The following is a 27,850-nucleotide window of genomic DNA, read 5'->3' as shown; positions in this document are numbered from 1 at the left end:
TCTTGATAATGTTCCAAATATGTGAGAAATCACTCGCACTTCTACTTAAATGGTACGACATTGCTATCAGGCAAGCACAGAACATAGAAAATAGAATATGTTGAGAAGATTTAGCTTCTATTAAACCGCCGTATGCTAATCCGTACAAAACTATCACAGCCATAAGTGAACGAAATACGCAATAAATAGACGCCGACAAACTGCACATCGCATTACCGCCAAACATAAACATGTCAATTTGTTCCAAAACATACATTGAAAACGTGTTAATTTGGGGAAACAATCCGAGTGAAAATATAACAGGAAAAAACAACATAAAATTAACTATAAACTCACGAATACAAACCAATATGTTCTTATTGGTAAAATTCACACCGTACACTGTAAATGCAGTATCGTAAGATTCGTGCGCTATACTCGCGTGTAAAATTAAAATGATAGACGACAACAAACAAAAATAGATCGGTCTGGAGTACGCGATTACCCTGTTGAAACCGTGCGTAGGCGACGCCGCATCCGGTTGCACGCTCTTCAACAGCGAATACTGACAACTGCACATCACAATGCAAAATACCAAAGCGAGTAAATCGTGATAAAAATCTAAATAAAGTAAAACAGCACCAAAAACTGAGACTAGAATACCTAAAAAGGTAGATAATAAAGTTTCTCCTAGCGTAAGGTTACGATCTAACAACGCTAGCAGGTTCAAGCGGTCCAAACTAATTTTTATGAACGTCCACGGAAACACTTTAAACTTGTAGTACGATTTTGTCCTAGAATAATTGTTATTCGCGGCGTCCGTCGCTTGAATGTAGCGGAATCGATTCCTCGGCACCTGCATTTCGACGTTGATGTCGGTATTCGTACTTGGGAAGACCTCTCGTAAATTTTCTATGATCGTATTATCACTTAAATTATTCGTGTAAAATCTATGTCGTAACGGTTCCGCGTTTATCCGTAAGGTGTTGCTGGTAGGAATCATACTGTTTGTCGCGGAGGGTAGGGGTTGCCTTGTGGCGTTGTCCAGAATTATCGACACCGAACTGTTGTAAATTGATTCCGTACTGTTACTGTCCCAAATATCGCTGGAACCTCGGTGGTTAGCGCCTCGTGAGTTCGTCGCGGCCTCCCTTTGCCGTAGTAAGGTGCTTAAAATTTTTCCGCTGTTGTAGTTTGGCAATGGCAAATTTGCATTGGCAGTGCCTGCAATCAATAATTACGAATGAGGATAGTTGTAAGCAATAGAAAGCTTTTTAAACACCTTTGGGAGAAAAAATTAGTGGTGCCACGGAAGTGTTATAACGGAAGCAGAAGCGGAAACAGAAGACAACATGTGTTTTGCGGAAGCGTAAATACTATTACAAATTTGATCAAAACTAGTCATAAAAATTCAGTTTATTAAAATGTGCGGCGACACAACGCAAGAATTGTTGCGATGAAGTGACGAGATGAATTAAAGTCGCGATACGTGAACGGCCGGCTCGTCCGTGTCTCACGTCGTGTGGTCCCTGTCGGCCAATCAGAACCATGTTTTAAAAATTCCGGTATACTTCCGTTATCAAATAGCAGAATTGGAGATGGAAGCGAAAAAATATGCAGAACTTAAGTGCGGAAGCAGAGGTCAGTGTTGCATCACTAGAAAAAATCAATGTTCAATTGAGCTTACCTGAAAATCGATCATAATTATATGAGGCATTCAATCGAAAATATTGTAGAAATGCTATAGCACTATGTGCTTATAGCACAGTAGTGCAGAATAAGCAATTACTATACCAGTATTGACCAGTATATGAAAGATTGAAGATCAAAAACTCAATTAATTTACTTACCTACACTTTTTTCATCAAACGTGTACGTAATCCAATTCCCATGTTCGTCGACGAAACAATGCACCGAACCGTGCGAAGTATCTTCAAACGATTTGGCACGATGCGTTCCGTGGCCGGACGATATCGTGCTTGCTATCGCCAAATCGCGTTGATTAGATTTCGTCTCGTGATTCGGGTGAGAACTATGCAAAGCTCTCCGATGTACCCTCGTATTTCGTTTCAGGCGACCCTGTCGACACGAAGACGCGCGTTTATCCAGTCTCGTACTGTCTCGCGCTGGTAATGAAACACAGATGGCGGGAGCATCACGTCTACTTGCTAAAAAGGCGGAGAGAAGCGGATTGGAGGGTAACAGTGTGCTTAGTTCGTTATTGGAACTACTGGACGATGCCTCTTGGTAACAGTCGGTCGACGGTTTGATCATTTTTAAATTACTTCTACGGGTGACACTTAGTTTTCGGAGACGAGCGGGCGCGTGCGTCGGAATTACCAAACATTCTAGGCCTTCCACGACGTTTTCCGTTTGGCGTAGAGTTTGTGTTAATTTATTTTCTTTTATTGATCTGCTTCGGTGAGCGTTTCTGTTATCAAGATATTTGTCATGCTTCCTTCTGTTCGTTTTCTCCGATTCGCTTTTAGCAAGGGCACTTATTATTCTTGGCCTTTCTCTTTCATGGTGGTAATTAGCGGACATGCACTTCTTTGGAATAGCTCCTGTATAAAAAAAAAATATATAACACTATTTAGCAATACAGTTAATGCCTCTTCACACTGGGTGACTTAGCAGCGCTACAAGCAGCGGGATGGGACGCAGCTGCTGGCTGCGCGACGAAGTCACCTTAGCCCGCGACACAGTTGCACGTTCAAATCCAATCGCGAGACGAATTCCCTAAACGTGCGACTGCGTCGCGGGTTAAGGCGACTGATAAGTCGCCCAGTGTGAAGGGGCACTTAGATGATGGCTAAAATATTTATGTGTTGGTTACCATGCGATGATCCTTTGTGATGAAAAAGTGTGACAGGTCAAACATTCAACAGTGTGGGGTAACATACCATTTGATACTATTGAACAATTTAAGTTGGCCATGGTCATACAAATTCGTCCCAGAAGACTTTGAAAGCTTTCGAGCGCCATAGAAGCGTTGGGTTTTGTCAGTAAAGTACATAACCATAGAGCTTTGAACTATGTGAATATGATCACTACTTTATTTCCAAGAGAAATTAAAATCACCAAATTCGCCCCCAGATATATTCTTGCACAATGGTCAGATATCTTCTTAAAGAATAAATATAATGACAAATTACTTGCATTAACTTTTGTAAAAGTGAAGACAGATCTGTCTATATGAAATAAAAGCTTGCCAACATGCTTAATAGTCCAGTCATAATAGGTTTTATTTGCGGAACAATTCCTAGTGAGCTGAATTTTTGTATACTCCTTTATTACGGCATTTTAATGAATATGTGAAAAATCGACATTGATATCGTGCCGGCTAAAAGTTGTGAAGGTCAAAAGGTCGCGAATATCTCGCGACCTATTCCTCGGAGGACAATAGAGGTTATTACAAATAATTATTTACTGTGCAATTATCTGTAAAAAATGTCTCTTATTGCATTTCTCTGTAAGATGAACAATTTTTGGAGTAGAGCTCTGAAAATGCGGCTGAATTATGATTAGGCACTCGATTCCGCACCACCACTGTGGTAGAATGCAAATCGGGTATTTTTTTACATGGGTTCCCCTGTAGACATAATCCATGATTTGTAATAACAGGTTTTTTTATTTGAGTGACGAATTTTTTATTTAAAATTGACAATTCAACTCATGTATAAAAAATCGCATAAGCCGCAGTGCAATTGTCACTTTGACGGCGGCAAAAGTTACCTGCAACTTTTCCAGCGACAAATGCACGAGTGGTTTTTTCACTTATTCATTTTCGAACCAAATATCGTATTATCCTGTCCCATATGACTAGATGACGTCTGTCAATAATTGATTAGTTTGGTGAATTTCTTGTTCGTTAAATTGTCCTGCCGAATTACACTCGAGGTTTGTATTTAAACCGAGTAAATTTGTGTTGTTGTAATTCAAATCTGTTGCCTTTTAGCAATTGAACTCTAAAAACTGTCAACCTAAAAATGCTCCACCTTCGGTGTCGCATTTTTATTAGTTGACAGTTTTTCTCGTCTAATTGCTAGGCAACAAATTTTCATTACCTTAACAACCCAAATTTACTCACTTATAATTGCACAAGAGGTTTGTATTTTACCGAGTAAATTTGGGTTGTTTAGGTAATGAAAATCTGTTGCCTAGCAATTAGACGAGAAAAACTGTCAACTAATAAAAATGCGACCCCGCAGGTGGAGCATTTTTAGGTTGACAGTTTTTCGAGTCCAATTGCTAAAAGGAAACAGATTTGAATTGCCACAACCCAAATTTATTCGGTTTAAATACAAACCTCGAGTGTAATTCGGCAGGACAATTTAACGAACAAGAAATTCACCAAACTAATCAATTATTGACAGACGTCAAACTACTCATATGGGTAAGGATAATGCGATTATTGGTTCGAAAATGAATAAGTGAAAAAACCACTAGTGCATTTGTCGCTGGAAAAGTTGCAGGTAACTTTTGCCTCTGTCAAAGTGACAATTACACTGCGGCTTATGTGATTTTTTATACATGAGTTGAATTGTCGCTAAAATACAAACCTCTTGTGCAATTATAAGTGATAAATAGAAAAACAATAAACTTTTGTACGTAATTATTTTTTATTCATTCAATGTCGATATGCTCAAACTTTAGAGCATCTCAAACCAATTTTTGTGCATCCACATTTGCACATTCTGCAGAATTGTTTAAATCAGGTCTTTTTTCAAGCATCTTCATGACTAATAATAATAATATACTTAAAAACATGAATAAAAAGCAACCAAGTTTACGCCTTGGTGTACGATATCATTGAATAAGTACCTAATATTTATTCAATGACGATATACAATAGGTACCTACCGTATGTATATGATTGCATTCTAGTAGTCTTCTCAGCGCTCTACTGCAAAAAACGGTTGATCCTACAGAAAAATGCAAGAGTCATATATATTTTTATACATAATTGCACGATGAACAATTTTTGTAATAACCTCTATTGTCCTCCGAGCAATAGGTCCCGAGATATTCGCCAAAAACTGATTTTCGCGACCTTTTGACCTTTAAGGCTCTTCTGTAGTCAATTTATATTTCAATGTTATTTCAATTGGTTAGATCACCAACAATACACATCTCTAGACGATGTACCTACCTACTCCTTGGGTGAGACCAACTATGTATCTCTATCCTTTCCAGTTTTGCATATTCTCTTCATTTATTGTTAAACACAATAGACCATGTATATTGATCAAGGACTAATTATGTAAACAAGTTTATCGAAAAGGTGTACAATATTTAACTGGAGATGCACTACCTATTTCTTTTACTATTGAGTAAATTACGAGGTAAATTACTTATTCAATGCATTTACTGCATTTTTCTATGACACCTTCTATAAATTACCTGGTTCTTAGGTCATTAGTGGACTAGATTAGCATTGTTTGTTAACATTTTTAATTACCCCTTTATTTCCTATGATTTGTTCTAATCAATTTTACTGACTTATAGATTTTTATAGTTATTAGATAGACATGTGCATGAATGAATTCAGTAAACCGGCACTTCGAACACCGAAAATAAATCTCTTTATTTTCTTATATAGGTATAAGGGTGAACAACAAAAAATGTATTTTTTTTTTAATAAAAATGGTAGCTAACATTTAAAATTCTGTTACAATGATGAAAAGTATAACATATACCGAATTTCAAATAAATTATCTTTTCAAAAAATAATAATTGTACATTTAGCGTTATACTTATTTATATTTATTCACAACCCATGTAGAATTTTTCTGAACATCTTTTGTGCGGCAAGTTGATTTCGCTTTTTTGTCCTAAATTGAGAATTCAGTTGTAAAATTTGTTGATACCACGGTTGATTCTCTATTTTCTGAGATGCAAGATCCGAGATGATATCAGTTCATATTCGCTAAGTTGATGTGAAGTTTGCGGGATTCCATCATATTCTCAAACGGAAAAAATAAATAGTTGAATTTTTTTTAAAGTGGGAGAATTTTTTTTACCCTCCACTAATTACCGGGAAAACCCAAAATTTCGCCCTTGTTTTGATGCAAATATCATTTTCGTGATGTCTTGCTACCTTGACTTGACATGAGCAAAACAATGACACTTTTTTTAAATAAACTTGTTAGTGTCGCCTATTAGTTATCGTATCCCGCTTAGAAATTTAGCTAACAAGGGGAATTGGAACATTTTTTGTAACAGTTAAAATGAAGAAGTGCAATCGAATTCTTTGAAATGGTAGACTCAGAATGTAAAAACCGTTTTCTAATATTCTCAAGAATAAAAAAGGACATCAAATTTAGAAAACTACGCAGACTGTATCTATATCGGTATCGTTTCTGTTATTGTATAATATACCACGACGTTTCCTATGTTTATGTTCCGCTAATAGCCGAAAAAAATGCCTGTGTGTCATTTGTTATCTATTGGGCGCAACTTTGTCGCCAATTTATTTGCAAAAATCGAAATTTGTCATTCCTTTATTTTTTTGATAAGCGGATATTCCTGATATCTAATCATATTAAAAAAATAAGTAGCACTTGTCTCTCAAGTCTCTACTCAGTAGTAGTGTTTACGAATTGCGATATTGCGCTTCCCGCTTGTGTGGTGGTCAAGCGTTCGTCCAAAAAATCAAAACGGTGCCACATTTTTACACAAAAACAAATTTGCGGCAAAAATCCTTCTAATTACTGGTACAGTCGTATTCCGCCTAGGGGTTTAGCTAAAAACCTTCCTAAACAAATTTCTTGAAGCATCCTGATAGAATGAAAAATATTTTAGAAATCAAAAATTATTTCCATGTACCTACAATAAATATGCATTTAGTGCACTTTTCGTCTTGGGAGTTATGTGCCATTTATGATTCACAAATCAACAGCATTCATGAACATTGGCTAATTATATAGTAATTTATTTAATCCACATCATTAGGAACGGCGTAACAATGTGCAGGAGTGCAGGATAATGTCAGGTACTATGCGATCAAAAATGAGTTGCTGTCGAGTCACCTTTGAAATTTTTGTTTACATGGAAAATCGTAATTAACTTGAACTTCCAAAGGCGACTCGACAGCAACTCATTTTTGATCGCCCGTTAGTTTCTTTTGTTTTCCCTTTCAAGTAATGAGTTGTCGCCTCAGGAGTTACAGTGCAATTTGAGTTGCCTATCCTTACGTTAGCATTTTGATTTTTAGCGCATTTTTGCAAAAATTTTTTTTTGTAAAAAGTAGCTTTTAATCTCACTTTGGCTGGCTGGCTGGCTGGCAGTAAATGCGCGCCCGTAGAAAAACGCTTGTAAAAAGACAAGGAGTGTACATGTAACTATCGGGGCCGTGTAATTAAGAACGTTAGGGATGGGGCTACAAGATTTGGAGTCGACGACATCTGGACGCCATCCCCGAGCGTATTATACTAACCTGGAGATTTTTCAGTTTTTATCTATCTTCTTCTACAGTTTTTCTCCGATTGTTTTCAAATTGGTGTCGTCGGGAAGATCTTGTCAACGCGCACAACTCCTGCGTGGCGGAATTTTGTTTTTGTTTCCTAGGGGCGAAATAAACCACCTTTTGCGCGGCGCGCTTCGAGGGGTAGTCGACTTTGGGCGCCCAAAAGTTTCTTACAGCGCGAATCGCGGTCTCTCTTTCTCGTGTCACTAATAGAAGGTCGAGCTATGTGAAGTACCCAAAAGTTGAATACGATTTTATGCCGGGATTTTAGCGAAATCTACCAAAATGTGAATTACGAATGAACGGGACGTCGGAACTGTGTATCGACAAAGGGAATGTGGTAACCCCCGACGAGATCTTACTGATGGTGGAGTCAAAACTTCAAACGCGAATTGCGAGTGCACGGTAAGTGAGAAAATGGTACCGACAAAGTGAACGTGGTAGCTTTCGGCAAGATCTTATTGATGGTGGAGTCAATATTGGCTAATAAAACACTGATCTGCCACACAAAAATGCGCTGAAGTCCCTTCGATCTCACACGAGGACTTTGATAATTTTTTTCTGAAGATCGCGATACATATTTTTTGCATGATCGTAATAGGTGGAAATAATATCTTTAAGTACCGCCGTAGGAAATACTGTCGGATTTTCAAATTGGTGCTGTACGTTTTTCTACTCCCATTACAACGGCTGTTATTTACGAAAAACGATTTTTCCATTCATCGATCCTCCTAAAAAAAACTAAGACTGATATTTCAACTTTTTTTAAGTACCGCCGTTCTTTTTATCATTGCAAAGAATATCCACTATCGAGAATTTGTTAGACTGCAACTACAAAAGCAGCATTTGTTCGCCGATGATACCCAAATCCTACATTCATTTCGCGTGGATGAGTCCATAGCTGCTGTTCGTAATATAAATGATGATCTACGTTCAATCGAAGCTGTCTCACGTATGCATTCACTGTTCATAAATCCGGCGAAGTCTTCAATAATATTTTTTGGAAATACTGATAATATCCGAGCCATCAACCAGCATGCAAATTTTTTTTTGAACGACACAAACATACCGATTAAAACCGAAGTGAAAAACTTAGGTTTGTACATGGACAATTCGTTTAGATACGATACTCAAATCAATATGTACCTCAAGAAAAGTTTAATCAATTTAAAGTTAATATATCCACATAGGAAATCTTTACCAATAAAAACAAAAGCTTTGTTGTGTAACTCTCTTGTATTATCGCATTTCAATTACTGCTCCGAGCTATATTGGTCGTCTATAAAGCAAGATACGGTACGACGCATTCAGCGAGTACAGAACAGTTGCATGCGAATGATTTATGGTATACGTAAATTCGAACGCATTTCGCATAAACTGCGTGATTTGAGCTGGCTGAATATGAGCAATAGAAGAAGACTTCAGTTTGCAACACTCTGCCACAAAGTACTGACCACAAAGACACCAGCTTATCTCTTTAATAAAATCCGCTTTAGAACAGATGTTCATAATATAAATTTAAGATACCGCGGTTTAATTTCTCCACCAAAGCATTCCACTGCCCTATACGAACGCACCTTTCAGTACCAAATTTATAAAGTCTATAATAACTTATCAGCTGAACTCAAAGCTTCATCTCTTCCTCTCTTCAAAAAAAAGTGTTCCGTTCTTTATTACATCTTCAAAATGACGCATAATAACATCATCAATTCATCAGTCACATAAAGATAAATTACAAATAATTGTTTGCAAATTAGTTCCGACGCCGACCTAACATCTCAGAATTTTAGTTTAAGTTAGAATAGGCATATTTTCACCTTGCTATTCTTATCTTTTTTCACGGCTCCAATGGAAGACCAATGGTAGGTTTAACTACTAATTTGAATTGGCACCGTGTGATTCCTCATAAATACGTACTACTAAATTTCTTCTTCTTCTTTTCCTTTTCTAGTTCTTATCTTGCCATTTGATCATTAATTTAGAAGTTTTTCTTTATTGTTATGAATAACTATAATCGTTTTTTTATATTTTGATATGTGAAATTTTGATATGAGACCTATGGGGAATAAAGGCTATTATTATTATTATTATTATTATTTCATAATAACGTTTAGCCATTTTTTTCAATATGGCGGATTGACTACAGAGGAGTCTTAATTATAACTTTTTTAGCCGGCACGATATCAATGTCGATTTTTCACATATTCATTAAAATGCCGTAATAATGGTGTATACAAAATTTCAGCTCACTAGGAATTTTTCCGCAGATTGATCGCTACCTCGTTTCGGAGACATGTTCCAACTTCTCCGAGTAGCGTAAATCGCCTCCGTTTTCTTTCCTCCTGCTATCAGGGCTTCTTCTACGCCATTTCCTCATTCAAAAAAAAACCTCGTTAAAAACAGAAAATAGAAACACTAAATAAAGAAAAACAACAAAACGCGTGTAGCACAATAAAGAAGAATGGCGGAATGTGAGTTCGTTCACGGTTAGTATCATGGCTTTCGTCTTTATACAACGTTGTGGTTCAGAGGCGTAGAAACATTAAAAATGATCAAAAAGTATAAAAAATACCAAAAACTATCAAAGTACCAAAAAGTAAATAATTAATCCTCTAAATTATGAAAAGATACTAGTATGCTTTAAAGACGTGTACTGATTTAGGGAAATGTTACACTTCTCAGGCAAACTACACCCTTGAATAGAGCCGAGTAATTTTACTTTTTTTTTTATCATTTGCTAATTGTGTGGCTAGATCCTACATTCCTAAACAAAGAGCAGTTTCCGATGTGTGTAAGAGTGATCGCTTAAAAATTAAAAAAAGTATTTTGTTTGAATTTGTATTTTGTTCAGTATAGGAAAATGTCCGCATGTACCGCTTCATAGCGAACGTGAACTAAAGTATGTCTGGCGATAACAAGAAACGTATTGCGGAAAATGTGCGCGGTTGCCACTCTCTCTTGAGACATAAATGTTTCGTTCAGTTCTGTTTAAAGCCGAGCACGTGACAAAAATGCACTAACCATACGCTAGTCGAGGTCGTTGCGTTAAGAAACGAAGGCCCGTTTCCGTATTTCTACCGGGTGAGTTTCAAATAGCGAAAGCAGTAAGACTGAATTTTTCTACCGATTTTTTTTCGCGTATGTGGGAAGATGCGTGGTGCGATTTCAAGACCCGGAAAGTGCATTTATTGGGTGAAATCTATCTGAGTAGTAGTAGAGAATTAGCAGTTTAACTTCGGGTAAAAACGTGTTAAATAGCGAGAACTCATAAATTTCGGGTATGTTGTCGGGAAACATTTAAACAATCTCGGGTTCGCGACGAATTTTACATGTGTGCAGTAAATTCCAGGACAAGGAAAAACTGTTTAGCAGCGCTGATTCGTAGCAAGATCGTTCATTTACGAGTAATGAAATTTGCGCAAAGGATATTTTCGAGCCCCAGATCCGCTTCCCAAGTAAAAAAGCGCGAGTAAAATAAACTGACATTAAAACTCATTGTGATAAAGAAGTTTTTTCGGATAGCTAACAGTCACGGCTGGTGAGAACCAATTTCTTCTTGAGTGATGTGCGATAAATAAAATGTTGTAGGTATACAACGGCATACCGCAGTGAATTCACCCGCAACAAGACCTAGATAATAATTTAGGCAAAACTAAAATCAACATGGAGGAATATAAATTTTTCTTTTTTATTCATCACAGAGTCAACTGTACCATCGAAGCGACCTGTTTCCAGTTTTCTAACGGGAGCAGCACTTTCCAAAGAGAGATAAGGCCAATTGCTCTGCCAATTGTAACTTGAAAGGAATCTCATCCACGTTAATTAGGTACTTACTGTAATTATTATTTTAAATTTGTATCAAGTAGCGGTCAATTGTTTTTATGAGTTTGCCTCTTAGACCATATAGTACATGGACTGCTAATTGTAACTAAAATATGGTCAAGGACATCGCCTGGGTATGTGAGTTTCAGGGTAAACGACTCTGTCCGAGGTTGTCCGATTAGATACGATTTGAGACTGTCAACCTATAAATTAACAAACGTCAATTAATTAATGGCCTAGATATGCAAAAAAAACCAAACCTGTTCTTATTTGTGGACGTAGAGAAGATAATCAAGAGTAATTAAAGCTTCCCGTACTACGCGATTACTATAAAAGCTACTCTTTACGCGATCCGGGTGGTGTTTACACGACTTTAGTTTACCCTGAGATTCATATACCCACGACTACAGTGCCCTCTATCCATGACCACCCATTTTGTATTGAAAGCATAGGGCGAATAGCAGTCCATGTACTATATGGTCTAAGGTTTGCCTTGGAGTTTGCATATTATTGCATATTGTTGGAATTGATTTTAATATTCCTAAAGAAATCGACCTATGAGTACCATTTGGATGAAAATGATTTTGTATTGTATTTATTGATACGAATCGAATCCAAACAAAGGAAATGGGGTATTTTGGTTCGTTGATTGGAAAGAACCTTCATAAGCAGTGACAGTTTTCCCCAAAACTGGCAATAAGTGTGAAAATCTAACATTTTTTCCAAATCAAAAGCTGAAAAATCAGTTTTTGTTACCTTACGATAACCAACACAAATATGCAATGCCGCCTGTCAATTAATATTAACTTAGACATCACCCCATAGCCACAGACTCAATCACAGAGACTTACCCAAATTTCGCGTTGAAGGTGCTGGTTCTTGCAGGACTTTGCTAACGTCGTGCTCTAGCGACACAGTTGTACTACTGGACCAGTCATCACGCTTGTGTCTCTCCATTGATCTGCGGCTGATGTGATCGTTCTCATCGTCGAAAAGCAAATCTAGATCCAATTCGACTAAACTGGATCTAGTACCCCCGTCCTCGGGCTTACCACAGCTGCTACACTTACGTTTTCTGTTCCTTCTATTTCGCCGTTTCACGCTGTTCGTAATTTCGTCGAAATTCGTTACGAGCACTTCATTTTTCGTTTCCAAGTACTTACTCTCGGTAAGATCAATGTCATCTAAAAATTTTTTACAATCTAAATACGGATTATCGATTTCTTTATCACTAGATTTAAGTTTTACTGTTGAACTGCGACTCATATCACCTTTTTCTAAGACACTTTCTTCACATTCTACACTAGTACTACTCTCCGACGTATTCGAATCACTCAGTTTTTTATCACTGCACTCGTTATCGGTAGCGTAGCAATCTGTCCGCGCGTCCTGCATCTCGGGCGTGGCACTGGAATTTGAATTATCGTTATTATCTAATAGAGCATCTTTCGATGTGGCGCTAGTCCTATCGATATCGTCGCTCTTATTTGAGGAAACACTTAAATTGCAGCTAGAGTTTAGATCACACTTCTCCGAGTCCTTCGGAAAGTACTCACGTAAATGGCATAGATCTTTGTCGGCGTGAGGCAAAGTCCGCACGGCGCGTATCATTTTAACACTATCGACATGGTGAAGACGAACCAATAGCGAGGAGTGACTGTCTTCGTTATTCTCGTCGTAATCCGAATCGGAGTTCCGAGGCAAGGAGTCCAAGTCAGAATCCGGGCCGTGAGATGTTTGATGCTCGTCTGATTGCTCCGCTATGGGATATACAATTTCGGAACCGTAATACGGGCATAAATTTAAGTGCTGATTTCGGACCAAAGTCGAACTGGGGGGAGGTAGAGGATTTTTTGTTTTCGTAGTATTACAACCGAGAATTTCTAAACTGTTCGGATGGATTGTTAAAACCGGAGGAGGGCAGGACGTTTCTAAAGCAGTCGAGCGTATCCGTCGGACTCCGCCGCGCCTATTAACGTTAGGCTTAAAATAGAAACCTTCGCACGTCAGCATTTGATTGGGATTTTGATCGATGTAGCCCAATTCCAACGAACCCGTAGGTTTCATATTATTTGTACTATTAGGAATGAAACTGAAGCTGCTGTTGGTAAAATTCGAGTGACGACGAGAGGTGCGTACTAATTTCGGACTGGTGTGTTCCGAAACGACGTTCGGAAATGAAGGACGATGACGTTCTAAAAGCAGGCCGGAGTCCTGGGTGTCTCCACTGAAGTGTCGTTGCAATTTGTGAGAGTTTGACCTCTTACACTTTACTTCATCATCAATACTGGGCAAAACAAACGAAGAATCTCTTTTTAATTTTTTCGATTGGTTACTATGAGATACGTTGTCATGGTCGCGAACCTCAGACTGGTAAGGTAGCACTTCAATTATAGGTTGAATAGCTAATTCTTCGCTGCTTTCTGATGAGTTTTTATGATGCACTTCTGCCTTCAGATCTAAAAGTTAATTTTGAATAAATAATTTTGCGACAATTTGTTCATTATATACCTATGACACTGCCACTTTTACAGTTGGCCACTTCTAATTGTTGAAACTCTCCCGACTCTAAACTGTCTGCGTCGGTTGTAGGAACAACCCCAGATTCGATGTTGGCTAAAGATCGATTAGGTTGCGACGTATCTTCAACATTTTTTTTGGATAAGACTTGTAACTCAATTCCTTCATCTTCTCTGTAACGTAAAATTAGGGTTGGTTTTGAATTTCAAATTTTGAGTCATTTAACTATATACAGTCTGTTTCAAATTAAGTCGGCAATATTGCTAACTTTCTTAGTTGTAGAGTTAGAAAGATGGTTAAATTATTCAAATTGTCTATTTTTTCCTATTGGATCCAAATTTGCAATTCAAAAAAAACAAGACAACATCGCATTTTTCAAATAAGAACAAAAATGTGATTCTTTTATATGGACACCCTGTATATTTTTACATCACATTATGACAGCTTATTGAATTCTCTACAAAAGTTCTTAATGCACCATAGTCAAAATACCAAGATTTTTCGATTAGTTTCATTTCGATCTAGTTATCCATAAAAATGTTGCGTTAAGAACTTTTGTAGCGAATTTAATAATCTATCATATGGTGTAGTAATATTGTATGTATTATAATAAATATTGATTATTGTTATTATTTTAATATACAGGGTGTTCCATATAAAAGTGACATTTTGGTTATCTGAAATATGCGATGTTGTTTTTTTTTTTTTTAAATTACAGATTTGGATTCAGTGTTTTTTCGATTTGAATAGCACTTATGGACATTTCATGCCTTAATGAGAATACAAACATGAAATAATTTTTCATTTCTGATCGAATGACACCAATACAAAGTCTGTAAGTAGTGCAGTTCCAGAGCGTTTGTGACGGACAGACAAATCAAGAGCGTTAAAGTGCACTAGCAATAATTAAAAATAAACTCAACGAAGCCTGGTTTTTTGAGCCTATTCACCCTACAAACCTTCACTTCAGCAATAATAGTGCAGACTTAATTTGAAACAGACTGTAGAGGTGGAAGTAGAAACGTAAAATATTTTCAAAACCAGAGCCTCCTTGTAGGTTGTTTGCATAGATATACACCACCATCATGGCCTCAAAGCTGGTAGTACCTGGCTAGCAAAACGAAAGTTTCTTTAATCTAAGCCAAATGTAAAAGCTCAATGTGTTACAAACATTCAGCTAGTTACCAGGCTACTTGACGAACATTCTTCACATGAACCCCAATTAGCTTTTTATTCGTCAGACATGTCTAGATTGATTCTGTTTGTGGTAAGTATTAAAAGTTTCACAAAAAAGTGGAACAGTTTTTCAAAAACCGTGTCTCTATCCTCGTCTCTATCTGTAAAAACAGCTGAGATACACTGCAGTCTCTCAAATAAAAGATAAAGAATCGAAGTTATAATCGAATTTTTTCTTTTTCCCATACTGCACGGTTTTCGAGTTCTACCACAAGTGGTGCTTTTTCAAATTAAACAAATACTAACTTGAGGGGTTAATCATAATGAAATTTCTTGCCCTCGTCTAGGACAGTTGGAGGAAATAGCTGGGAAATATATAGGAAATGGACGAAATTAGAGGACATTCTGGAGAAATATTAGAACATTTTGGGGAAATACGAAGAAATTTCAAAGGAATGGGAAAACTCTAAGGGAAATTCTGAGGAAATCTCAAAGGAAATCTATAGGACATAGAAATAAAGTGAAAATTTAAAGTTAGAAATGTTTGGGAAAATTAAGGGAAATGGTGACCATTTTTAAGGAATGACGGAAATCTTTGTACCCTAAAATAAGCTGTGACCAACCCCTTATACCTACTAACCTAACAACGTTTGTACTGTCGTTTTTGCAAAAAAATCCGAGCTGAATGGCATTAAAAAAATACTTGTCCCTTTTGAAAAAGCACAACTTTGGACAATTACTTAAATTAAATTGGGTCTATTTGTTGTTTTTGTGACATTTTCAAAAATAAGTTACATATCTTGCAAAAACAAATTAGGCCATTTTTTAAAAAAACGCGGTTGCCACTTTACTATGTCAGATAGTCCAAAATCCAATACAGATAAAAATTATTCCTAGCGGGACATCAGAATCGTTCACGGAAAAGTTCACAGTTCTTTTGTGAGTTTTTAATTAGAAGACCCTGCATCTATTCATACGTCAATTTTCCAAAAATAAAAACCTTATTTTTTACGGTTTTTCAATAGTAGGCAATGGACGAATGCAGATATTGTTTTGTTTATTGTATCCATGGTAGTACGCCAATTAACGTAAATCGTTGACGGTAGAAGCTAGTCATTCCAAAATTTTGAAATATACGATATAATATAAAATATAATCATATAAAAACTATTTATTTTATAATTTTTTTTAAATTTGCACTTTTCTTGAAAAGTAAGCCCCATAGCAAAAAATGTTAAATACAAAAAAAGTGTCTTGGTGAGCTGTACAAAAAAGTCTCATACACTTTTCCCGTCGGGTTCAAAATAAAGGAGTCACAATATAGTGAGAAAGTCGGAAGTTTTATTAAAATTTGACATATGTGACCCCCCCCCCCCCCCCCTTAAGCCACGGGATCTCGGTGGCAGACATGAGGATTTCTCCTTTACTATGTATCGGGATACATTACATTAAATTCCTTACACGTTTTAAAGGTTACATAAAGTAAACGAAATAGCGCACGCATGCGCAATAGACAACTTTCTTACTTGAAGAGCAATTTAATCCAAATTGTTATGGTAGGTCCCTTTATTAAAAGCAAACAAAACACCTCGCAAAACACCCATCGCCCTTTACTTAAAGGGTAACGCAATATATTAAGCATAATAAACTGGATAATAAATTAATAATAAATAAATAATCGCACTGTGCATGCGCAAAACGCAACTTTCTTATTTGTAAAGAAATTTGATCGAAATTTTTATGGTATGTCCATTTTCGGGGGAATATGTGCGAAATAAACTCACGATAGAGAAGTCTTAATTTACCAACCTAATCGATGAGATTGAATAAAAAAGAGACTATCGATATATTGGTGCTTTTTTGGGCCAAATCAAATCTCTTTTTGCTTTTTTCGCGTTTTAGAAAATTCCAACGGCAATTGCTAATGAAAATGCGGTGATCGGTCAGTAAGGACCTATCTAGTTCCACGAGTAGTTTCATTAAAATAAAAAGTGTCAAACGAAAGCTTCTTCCCACAGAATGACGTAAAATTTCATTGTGATCTATAGCAACCCCTCAGGAGGTGAAGAAAAGTTTGCAATCTATTGATTTCACGGGTTTTCAAATGGGGCAGGTTCATAACGTCATTAGCTATAGGTAAGGTACAAACATTACAATACCCACGACAATATCCATGAATTTTATGTCATTTTGCTACATCATAAAAATCTGGTACTCTCATTCTAAAATTCCAATTTGAAAAATTAAAAGTGATAAAAGCACCAAAATTTGTATGATACAGAACGAAATAGACAAACTAGTAGACAAAACTGAATATTACCGTGTCGGTAATTACTTTAACTTCGCAAATCTTAAAACGGATAACGCAATGTAGTTGTTTGTTTTCATAATTTTACACAAACACAAAAATGCAATCGGTCAGCATAACAATATTTTGCGAAACTCTTAAAAGTAAAGCATAAAGCTATTTTTCAAAATTTTTTTAAAATTTTGTCTCGAGAAGTATTGGGAACTTCCAATTTTTTAAAACGCCATTTTGTTGGGCCCAAATATAATTAGGCAACTTTGGTCTAATCCAGTGTTTCTCAAACTTTTTTGTCTGGCGGCACACTAAAATTATTAAACAAAATTCGCGACACCCCTAGTCGAGATTTTTTTGCTTTTTTACAGTCAGTAAAGAGATGAAGGATGAGAAGTCTTTAAAAAAAAAATTTTAAACGCAAAAGCATTTAAGCAGGTAAACTCCTGACTTGACTTTCCGACTACTTTTAATAGTCATTGCAATTATCTTTGGCCATAGCCCTCTAGCCCTTTATTTTGAACCCGACGCAAAAAGTGTAGAAAACTTTTTTGTTGACCTCATCAGAACACATCTTTTTTGTAATTGACATTTTTCACTCTGATGCTTACTTTTAGAGAAAAATGAAATTTAGAAAAATAAAATAGTTTAGCTTTTCAATCCAAACTTCTCAAAAACATAGGAACTCACAAAAAAATTGTAATGAACTTTTTTGTAGTTTTTTAAGCCATTTTGGTCAGTGTATACGAAAAAAATTTCAAAAAAATTTTTCAAGCCGTTATGATTCTTTAAAAATTTTGACACCCTCAACAACCTTGGAGATGGTTACGGATCAAAACCAAAATAGAACGTTTTCGATTCCCCATACCACCCTATATGCACCCCAAATATGTTATAAGATTGAGAAAGTCTGATGTAATGCATAATAAATTATAAATAAATATATATAAATAAATCATTTTTTATAATTAGGCATTTTAGGTAATTCCTTTTTTAATTTATGTAATTTTAAGCTTAGTAAGTAAATATTTAAAAATTTCACGGCACCCTTATGAAGTGCTTGCGGCACCCACCTAATTAACCGACTATCTCGTAAAGTCTTTTCAATATTTTTTTTTTCCTGCAAGAGGAGAGATTGCTAAAAAGTTAGTTTTTGGTTCGTTTCATAAAAATAACATAGTAATACAATAAAAATACCGTAGAATCTTGATAATCGGACACCGAGAGTAATACAGAAAACACGCCAATTTTACAATGAATATATGACTGTGCATACCGAGGTGCATGCAATAAAAATGCTTACAAATTAGGCAAAGAAATACAAAATATACACAAATATGTAATTTTACACACTATGAAAAATAATCATTAATTTTTTTGTTTCTTGGTTAGATGCATTTTATCAAAAATGACATCTTGTAGTCGTCCCAGAGATGCAGGATTACTGAACGTGCCGGATTATCAAGATTGCACTGTACTGTAAATATCGAAGTAGGAACACCTGAGAATAGTTTATAATAATAAGCTGGAAATACTCGGGAAATAATTTTAAAATATCCGCAAATATCAAAGAATGCTGGGAATATTTGCTAACGAGCTTGCTAAAGTTTCCAAAATTTGGGAATCCCTGGACATTTGTTGCTTAGGTGGTTAACCTCTTGGCGAGACCGACCAATAATGAGTCTTACAAATTACTTACTCCTTAGAAATTGGGAAGTGACTATGGATACAATATGCGATAAAAGTCTGTCTTTGTTTCAAAACAAAGACAGTGCATTCAACAATGTCAACAAATTGCATCATGATTCATGACAACAGCACCACAAAACCAAAGAGCAACTTTTTTATAACATTTGGATTTTGACAATGCTTTTGTCTTTTAGGTTTAAGAGTACCTAATAATTATTATTATCCAAATCCACAAATGTGTTACCACAACTGAACCTACTTTTTCTCCATGTTCCACTCCTCTTCCTTGACATCTTCCTGTATGCACTCGGTGGTATCATACATATGATGAAGTCCATAATTAACCAATTTGACGGCAGTGAAAGTTAAAGACACGATACCGCAATAAAAGTACCATGTTATTGGAGAAGGTGGAAAGTACTAAAAATTTAGGTCATCAATGTACATCTTAGAAAAAGGGGCAAATAAACTTACCACATAAATGGAAAAAGGCAAACACAGCAGTAATAACCAGAGGTACAAGTGAAAAGTATTACAAAATACATCTTGATGTGGGTCATAAAACCACCCTCCAGTTAAGGAAGCCCAGATTCCCTGCCTCAGAATTTCCAACGTTTGCGACCCCATTCGTGGTTCATCTATCATATTAAAACTCAATTTTTTCTATTTAACGCGGAATGTGTCAGCATTCGAACGAAAAATTAAGATAATCACCATCTTGGAATGAATGAACAACACAAAACTTTCTTAACGCGCCAGCTGCACGCACGCACCGCGGTAGTAAATTTACCGTGTCGACCTTCGTATTTGTCATGAGAGCGACAGATCAACGACGATACCGGCAAGTAACGGACTACATTTTTACGGTAAATACATTTCCTTTTTCTCCATACTCACTGTGTTGCTTCTTTTCATTCCACAACAACACATACGTCAAAAATGTTAATTAATCTGTCAAATGTGTTCGATCAGCTGATCGCATGGATTCAAAAATTTTACTATTTTAGGTCACAGATATATTTTTTATACCCGCTAGAGACGACGCAAACTGATCACCATGGAAATAAAAAAAATCCTAAAAGAAGCCGGAATACAGATCGGTGCCGGGGGATCTGCCGGTAATGTATTGAGCCTTTTTTCCCACCATTTGATTTGGTACTTGCAGGTTTCGTGGAGGTGTGCATAATGCACCCGCTCGATCTTATTAAGACTCGCCTTCAAATACAGAGCGGAAAACCCACGGGTAAAGTTAGCGATCCTAACCGTTACTCGGGCATTTTCGACTGTATACGTAAGATGTACAAGTACGAGGGTCTCACGTCGTTTTGGAAGGGGATTATACCTCCGATACTCGCGGAGACGCCTAAACGGGCTGTGAAAGTAAACCAACGGTAAGGGCCACCCTCGTACTAAAACTCATTTTGTGTTTTTTAGTTTTTTACATTTGAGCAGTATAAAAAATTGTTTTTATTTGATTCACCCACACCCACACCTTTGGTAAGATTTCGTTAAGTACCTTACATAGTACCTAAATACAAAGTTCAGGTTTCTATTTTAATCGTTATCAATTCTTATAAATATAATGATCAGAAATGAAAAGTGAAATGGTTGGCCTAATTCCAAGCAATCGGTTGAATGTGAGTTTAAATTTAGCTGGGTGCAGATAGGTAAAAGTCCATTTGGTATATAAATACTGTGATTAAATAAATTCTGAAAAACATCTTATTTTCAAAATCACAAATGGAGGATATTGGGCAAGAAAGAACTGTATTCTAAATAAATTCAATAATAGTGGGACCAATGTGAGTTCATTAATGGTTCCCATTCATTTAATGTTTGTTGGCAGTATTTGCTTTAGAATATTACTAAATAAATATTTTATTTAATTTGTTTAATGTAAACAGGTTGTAACATTATTTATTAATTTAACTGGCTATCTGCCAAGGACGAGTTAACTCGTGCTTACTGGTCTGCGGACATGCCCACTACTTAGTTATCTTGCTTTGGACTGATAGTCCACTCACTTTAGATATTCTCAAACAAATTTGTCATACAAAAGAGAATCAGTACATTAATTCATTGTTGCCTTCTCATGAAATTTTATAAAATTCCCCAAAAAAAATTGTGCTCAAGTCGACATTTTGAAAAATGGCGGCCAAAATACCGGTTTCTGACTTATTACTCAACAATTGAGTCTCAATTATATTTAACAAAATTCTTTATTCAGTAATTATCTACATCTTTTGTTATAAGTACATTCATGCTGTTTTCTTTTCATTCATCTTAATAATAACTACGGGTTTTGGAAAATATGTACAGTACAGTGTTACAAGCAAATGTTTAATATCACTAAGGTAAATAAAAGTGGTACATATGAAACAAACAAAATTGAATTGAAATATATGGAAAGAAAATTGGTGATGGTCCTTGACATTTCATACATAAAATATTCTCAAATAACAACTATGAGAAATAAACAAATTGTTTAAACAATGTCATCATACTTTGAACCCACACCCATTAACTTTGTAAACACTGATTTCCTCTCGAACACTTGTTCCAGAGCATCCTTGATTTCTTTTGAGTGAGTCTAAGTGCTTATCCGTAATGTATTTGATACTCACTCTGTAATTGGGCGCAAGCCTGTTGAGGGCCCAGAACAAGAGAGGGATAATAAATAAAATAAAAATAAAATCATCAGCCAATTCCCTCCATATAACGCATTTTGAACCTGTCTTTCCTTCAACAAAGCATTTCCACGAAATTTCCAATTGTCAAAATGTTCTTCGTTAATTGAGATAATAGACCTCTGAGCAAGATAATAAAACTTGATTACCTATTTTATTGTTGTGATGTTTAGGTGCTTCAGAGTTTGGGCCTACAACCTATTGAAATTTGAGTCTATGGCCGTGTTGTTAACCCTTCTCAATATTTCATTAAATATAATATTGACAAATTACTGTTCCAACAACTAAACCGTTTTTGCTATGTTAATATAGGTAGTTCTAAATTTTATTCTCAGCTGTTGGTTAGTATAATTCAAACAATTTATAAGTCTACTGATTTCAGAAGCAATATCGCAAGTATAATTGAATTTATTTACATTTTGTATACAGACTGTAAGTACAACGTCCTTTTAGGCAGCTATCATTGTTTACACAAAAAAATGCTAATAATAAATTATGTAGATTATTACATTACAAACAAGTTTTGTTTAGAAAAGAATTTCTAATCTCAACGGTTAAGTGTTTCTAAAATGTCGGCTTGAGCACAACTTTTTTGGAGGGACTTGATAACATTGCAATAAGACGGCAACAACGAATTTGTGTATGGATTTTCTTGCTTGGATGACAGATTTTTATAAACATGTAATTTTTAAGCTACAGGGTGTTCCGAAATTCGCGCACACGGACTGTGGGATGGTGTTATACAACGAAAACTGAATAAAAAGTTCCTCTACCAGTTTTTGATCAGACCGGTACTTTTTTTTTCGACGTGCAGACGGCGGACATTTTGAATAACTGTTGTAATTACGTACTCGTCATAATTATAGTTTATTTTGAACCTTCTTTTGTTTTTAAAAATGTGTTATTAAGTTTAACCAGTGGCGCAGCGAAGGGGGGGGGGCGGAGATTTTAAAACCGCGGTAGCTCGAAAAAATAGCGGTCTGATGGAAAACTGGCAGAGGAACTTTTTGTTCAGTTTTTGTCGTATAACACCATCCCATAGTCCGTGTGCGCGAATTTCGAAACACCCTGTATAATGACTGGTCTATGGCTATTTTACAGTGCCCGCCACAATTACACTCATCGCATATGGGTTGAAATTTGGAGGTTGGGCGTCTGCAACAGGTCAATAAAATACACGGCGGCATCAGGTAAAGCATATTTTTATTTAATACTAGCAGACCTGGGGGATCTTCGAATCATCTATCAATCATTGACTGCCTCGCCTCACCTCGCTTACGTTTTCTACATTGGAAACCTTCGCGGGCATATGTAATTCATACGTTTAACGTTCTCCTCGCGCCTGAAGTGGACGTTATGGATTCTTCTAGAGCCGTAGTAGATTCACTGAACTAATAAAATGGAATGCTAATGCAATGAAAATAAACTGACACAAATTGTTTTTCGCGCAGGTGCACTGCTGAGTTTACGCAGTAGTAAGACCATATTCAACTACCGCAATTTATTGTGCAATAATTAGGGTCGGATGGTTCGGATTTTCTTCATATAAAAGATCCGAATTAAGACCGGATCCACAGTAATATACACATGCAGTGACCGGCTCTGTAAGCTCACACGTAATGCGCGCAAGTTCAGAAGTGCACCAAGATCTGATTCACACAGATTAAAGTAGCGTAATTTTGTTCTTGCACATCCTTACCTATTGCCGTTCTAGTCTGCGTATATTTCTGTGAGTAGGTAGCTCTCGCTTTGGCTCCATCTATTAGTGATATTGCCATTTACAATGCAGGAAAAGGGATAATTTGTTGTTTTACGCCTTTCCGTACAATTTCTTGAAAATTATCTTTTATACAAAACTTGCCCGGATAATAAAAAACATCACAAAAAAAGAATTATCTAATGTGGTCATTGAACTATATACTTACAGAGTATATAGTTCAATGAATGTGGTGCAGTCGTTGAGAAGTTATATGCGTACATAGGTGCATTTTGGCTAAGTGAATGAATGCAAATAAATTAAACACCAATTCTAGGAGCTATCACAAAGTAAAGGCAACATTCACTACCTTCAAATTAGCAAAATTTACCACTAAGATCAACTTCTATTTTAAGAAAAGCTAAAGAATGACTCTTTTTTTGTTTAGGTTTTCTACACATAAAGCAGGTTTTTGTTCGCGTTTAGGACAGAAATAGCGTGATTTCTCGCTAACGTAGGACAAATTCAATGGTAGTAGGTACATACTGTGCAAATCCATTTAGGTTGTTGCTTTCATTCTGTTGGTGCAAATTGGGATTCAGATTAACAGTTAGACCTCTGGTGGCAGCACATTGTAATTACTATTGTTGGTATAAGACCGCCATTTTGTTTATTTACAATCGCCAAAAGTAATCATTATCGTAGTATTTACGGCTGTATAGTATATGATAGTATAGAGATGATATATGGGATAGTTTAAAACGTCACATTTTATGACGTTACTTTCTAGAATTTTAAATGTGATCAGTGCAACTATGCAACCAACAATAAGGATAATTTAAGAAATCGTGGTCTAGTGCATAATATTTCCAATGTCTTTAATTGTGAACAGTGCAATTACACAAAAAATAGGAGATATATACGTCATTCGTTGACACACTTCGCTGTGAACTACTTTGTATCACTACAATCATTGTAATTACGCCACAAGTAAGCGTTCGCTTCAGGCGTCACCTATTGACACACACACAACCTTCTCAAACATTTAATTTCGGAAGAGTGTAATTGTGTTACTCACGATAAGCAAAACTTAAAGCGGCATATTCACATCGAAGGACGTTACATGCACTTTGTGCGATTAGTATACCACAAATAGAGGAAAATTTAAATCGTCATTAATTAAACCACAACACATTGAAAAGTACCTATTGTTTAAAATTGTGGTCAGTGTAATTGTGCGACGAATAGTAAGGCTATTTTAAAGGAAAGTCGACGTAAGGGAATGTCGGCGAGCTGTACGGTTTGTACGAGTGCGCTAGAAATTGAATGAGGAAACTGTGTTTTCGCGAGATTTTTTGGCACAAGTAGCACAAAAAAACTAATATTGATTTTTATTTCGTGTGGAAAGTTAATGCTAATATGTGGCAAGAACACATAAAAACGTAAGTAATAAACCCATAAAGAGCGTTTAAAAAAGCGGCAGATCACCTCGGTGTGACCCCACGGAGTCATTTGATTTGACCCATTTTCAACTGGCTTGTTACATGTGGTATATATGTTAACTGTGCAAAGTTTGAACCGAATAGGTTCAAGCGTTTGCCAGAGGCAGAGAGGCGTGACCCTACGGGGTCATTGGATTTGACCCATTTTCAATAGGCTCGTTACCTGTGGCATATAAGTCTACTGTGCAAAGTTTCAACCGAAGTGGTTCAAGCGTTTGGCAGGGACAGAGAAGCGTGACCCCACGGGGTCATTGGATTTGACCCATTTTCAATAGGCTTATTACTTGTGGCATATAGGTCATCTGTGCAAGTTTGAACCAAATCGGTCCAAGCGTTTGCCAGTTATCGTGTTCACGGACAGACGGACACCATCGACTCCCCTATAAAGCTTGCATCACTTTGTTCTGCCGCTTAATAAACGTCCTTCCTCTTACGAAACTCTTCAGATACTTTTTAATTGCTCTTGAAGTATTGGTTATGAATCGTACCACGTGCGGCGGGAAACCGATAGTCAGTTCTCCCGCGTCACGAATTACCTTGTGGTTGGTCGTCTCAAGCAGATTCTCCTGGGAGGCGCACGACCACAAGATAATTCGTGAGAAATTTTGTTGCTGTTAAAAAATTGCATTTGGACGAAATTAATGTTAACAATAGTACCTAGTTTATAATAGCACATTTCCACTTAATATTTAGACTTCGCACCGTGGCGCCTAGGAGGGATTTATATAAAAGTTCTGTAACCTACCTACCTACAAGTCCTACAACAACACACCTCTAGTATTTATTCCTAATTGATGCCTACCATAGGTATACAGATTTGATTCTGAAGGACTTGTATACAGGGCTACAGTCATTACATTAGCATAGAGAGTATACTGTATGTATGTACATGCATTGAAAAGATCAGGTTTACTTTATAAAAACGGCTGTATAATTTAACGTGTGATTTGTATTTGCTACAATTGCATTTTGAGATGCAATAACAATAAACTTTTTCTAATAGATGGATAGTTTATTGGTCATAAAAAAATAGGGCTAAAGAAGTCCATCAAATACTCTAGTGACATTGAGCATTAATAAACATTACTTACTATCTGTCTACCTAGGCCTTCTACTACACTTTTCGTTAGAAATGTATTGATAAAATAAATAAAAGCACAAGTTACTCTCACCACTTATAAACTGTATTTTCGTTGCTAGTATTAATTGTTGTTCTAGACATTCTCATTGGCCGGCTTGGGAGCGGGCACAACTGAAGCTATATTAGTCAATCCGTTTGAGGTGGTCAAAGTAACATTACAAGCCAATCGCGCAACTGGGAAGGAGTTACCGAGCACATGGGCCGTTACCAGAGCGATAGTCAAGGAGCACGGTCTCGGCTTTAAGGGATTAAATAAGGGGGTTACGGCTACAATTGCTAGAAATGGAGTGTTTAACATGGTTTATTTCGGTTTTTATCATTCAGTAAAAGGATACCTACCTGAGTACGAAGTAAGCGCATTTATCTCAGGAATTCGATTTTAACCTCGTGTTGATTCTCAGGATCCAGTTTGGGAATTCTGTCGGAAGGTGGGTATCGGCTTCGTTTCGGGAACATTAGGTTCGTGCGCAAATATACCTTTTGATGTTGCGAAATCGAGAATTCAGGGACCACAACCAGTACAGGGACAAATTAAGTATAGAGGCACTTTAAGATCTATGGGAATAGTGTACAGAGAAGAAGGGTAAGTATTTTCAGTACAATTCTGTCAATTCCACCCTTCAAGTAGTCTTGTGAAGTTGTCAATCTCCTCCTCCTCTCTAACACATTTGTATTTATTTAATGTAAGGTGAATAGCAAAAGCACTGATCATCATATGGTTTCAAAAGATATTGCTAAGAGATAGACCTAGCTACCACAGCTTTTATGGACGGATAAATCCTGGAAGCATGCCCTTAAGACACTTATTTTGTTAATTTTCTATTTATTTCCCAATCTGTAAGTACCATCAATTGCAATAATCCTAATGCAATATTTTACTCTTCTTTCTATTAAGTAGCTTGTTCTATTTTCATATGTCTAACGCGCTATAATTTCAGCTTTCGCGCGCTGTACAAAGGACTTCTACCCAAAGTGCTACGTTTAGGACCAGGTGGTGCCATTATGCTAGTCGTTTACGATTATGCCCACCATTACTTAACCACCAAGTTTGGAGATTAAGTGATATTTTTAGTAGTTATCGAGAAACAGTTTTAGTTTGTGCTATGCTATGGTAATACTTTATATAGGGACATCAATTCTTGTCTCCTCGTCTTAGTCTTTTTTTTTTAATCTTATACTCGGTTACTCGCAGGTATGAATAACGTAATAGTCAATTTCGATTGTAACAAACAGTAACAGACTTCAAACACTACTTACAAAGTGATTTTTGGCATGTTATATGTTTAGTTTGTCCTGATAGTGTTGAAAATATAATGACTGTTTGCACCACTGTGCTATAACGCCCCCTGGCTGAGCGTTAAGGCGTGGCAAATGTGGTGCAAATGGTCTGGGTATCCCTTCATAGGGTATAAAATATCTTGCTTACTCAAACTTTTAAAAATACCAGAGAACATACCAGATGATTTGCTTTTATATTTTCGCAGCCTTTCTACAACTGTTTTGGTCAGTACTTAAATTTTTTGTATTAAAAGGGGAAATTGTCCTCTTGTAATAGTATTTTGTGCAATATTAATTTTAAGTAAAATAAGCATTTATCATATGAATATTTACGTCATAAGTATACTGATGTACAAAAATATATACTTTACAGTTTTAGTATTTAATTCTCTACAACTTAATAATGTAGTTATAGAAGATGAAGAAGAAATTGTGAATTTATACTGGCTGGTAGATTACAAAATGACAGCAGTTCCGTCAATTACCGACCTGTCTTTGTCTTCTGTAACAGAACGAAAGAGAAGTTAGTTCGATAGTTACCACAGGTTAGAGTAAAATGGGCTGTTCACATTTGAGGAACTAGAGTTTGTCAT

The 27,850-nt window shown here is 36.3% G+C and overlaps 2 protein-coding genes across 2 annotated transcripts; one reads left to right on the top strand and one right to left on the bottom strand.

Annotated features, from left to right (window-relative positions):
• Window position 1: 1 nt before the first annotated feature.
• LOC116168987 lies at window positions 2-19,619 on the bottom strand (the record flags this gene model as incomplete). The annotated part of the gene is made up of 7 exons (XM_031485019.1): window positions 19,428-19,619; window positions 19,213-19,373; window positions 13,781-13,962; window positions 12,541-13,728; window positions 12,121-12,471; window positions 1,830-2,543; window positions 2-1,203 (listed from the first exon to the last, which is right to left on the bottom strand). Coding segments are annotated over exons 1-7 (3,969 nt in total), but the record flags the coding sequence as incomplete, so codon positions are not given.
• A 62-nt stretch (window positions 19,620-19,681) lies between these two features.
• Window positions 19,682-27,635, top strand: LOC116168142 (mitochondrial 2-oxodicarboxylate carrier). The gene is made up of 7 exons (XM_031483811.1): window positions 19,682-19,819; window positions 19,961-20,071; window positions 20,119-20,333; window positions 20,388-20,450; window positions 26,057-26,329; window positions 26,381-26,562; window positions 26,918-27,635. Exons 2-7 carry the CDS (start codon window positions 20,011-20,013, stop codon window positions 27,036-27,038), a joined length of 915 nt encoding a protein of 304 aa, XP_031339671.1. The 5' UTR covers window positions 19,682-19,819; window positions 19,961-20,010; the 3' UTR covers window positions 27,039-27,635.
• Window positions 27,636-27,850: the final 215 nt, after the last annotated feature.

This window comes from Photinus pyralis, unplaced genomic scaffold (genome assembly GCF_008802855.1).
Source record: "Photinus pyralis isolate 1611_PpyrPB1 unplaced genomic scaffold, Ppyr1.3 Ppyr1.4_LG4, whole genome shotgun sequence".
Classification (NCBI taxonomy): Eukaryota; Metazoa; Arthropoda; class Insecta; order Coleoptera; family Lampyridae; genus Photinus; species Photinus pyralis.
This window is presented reverse-complemented; position numbering and strand designations above follow the sequence as displayed.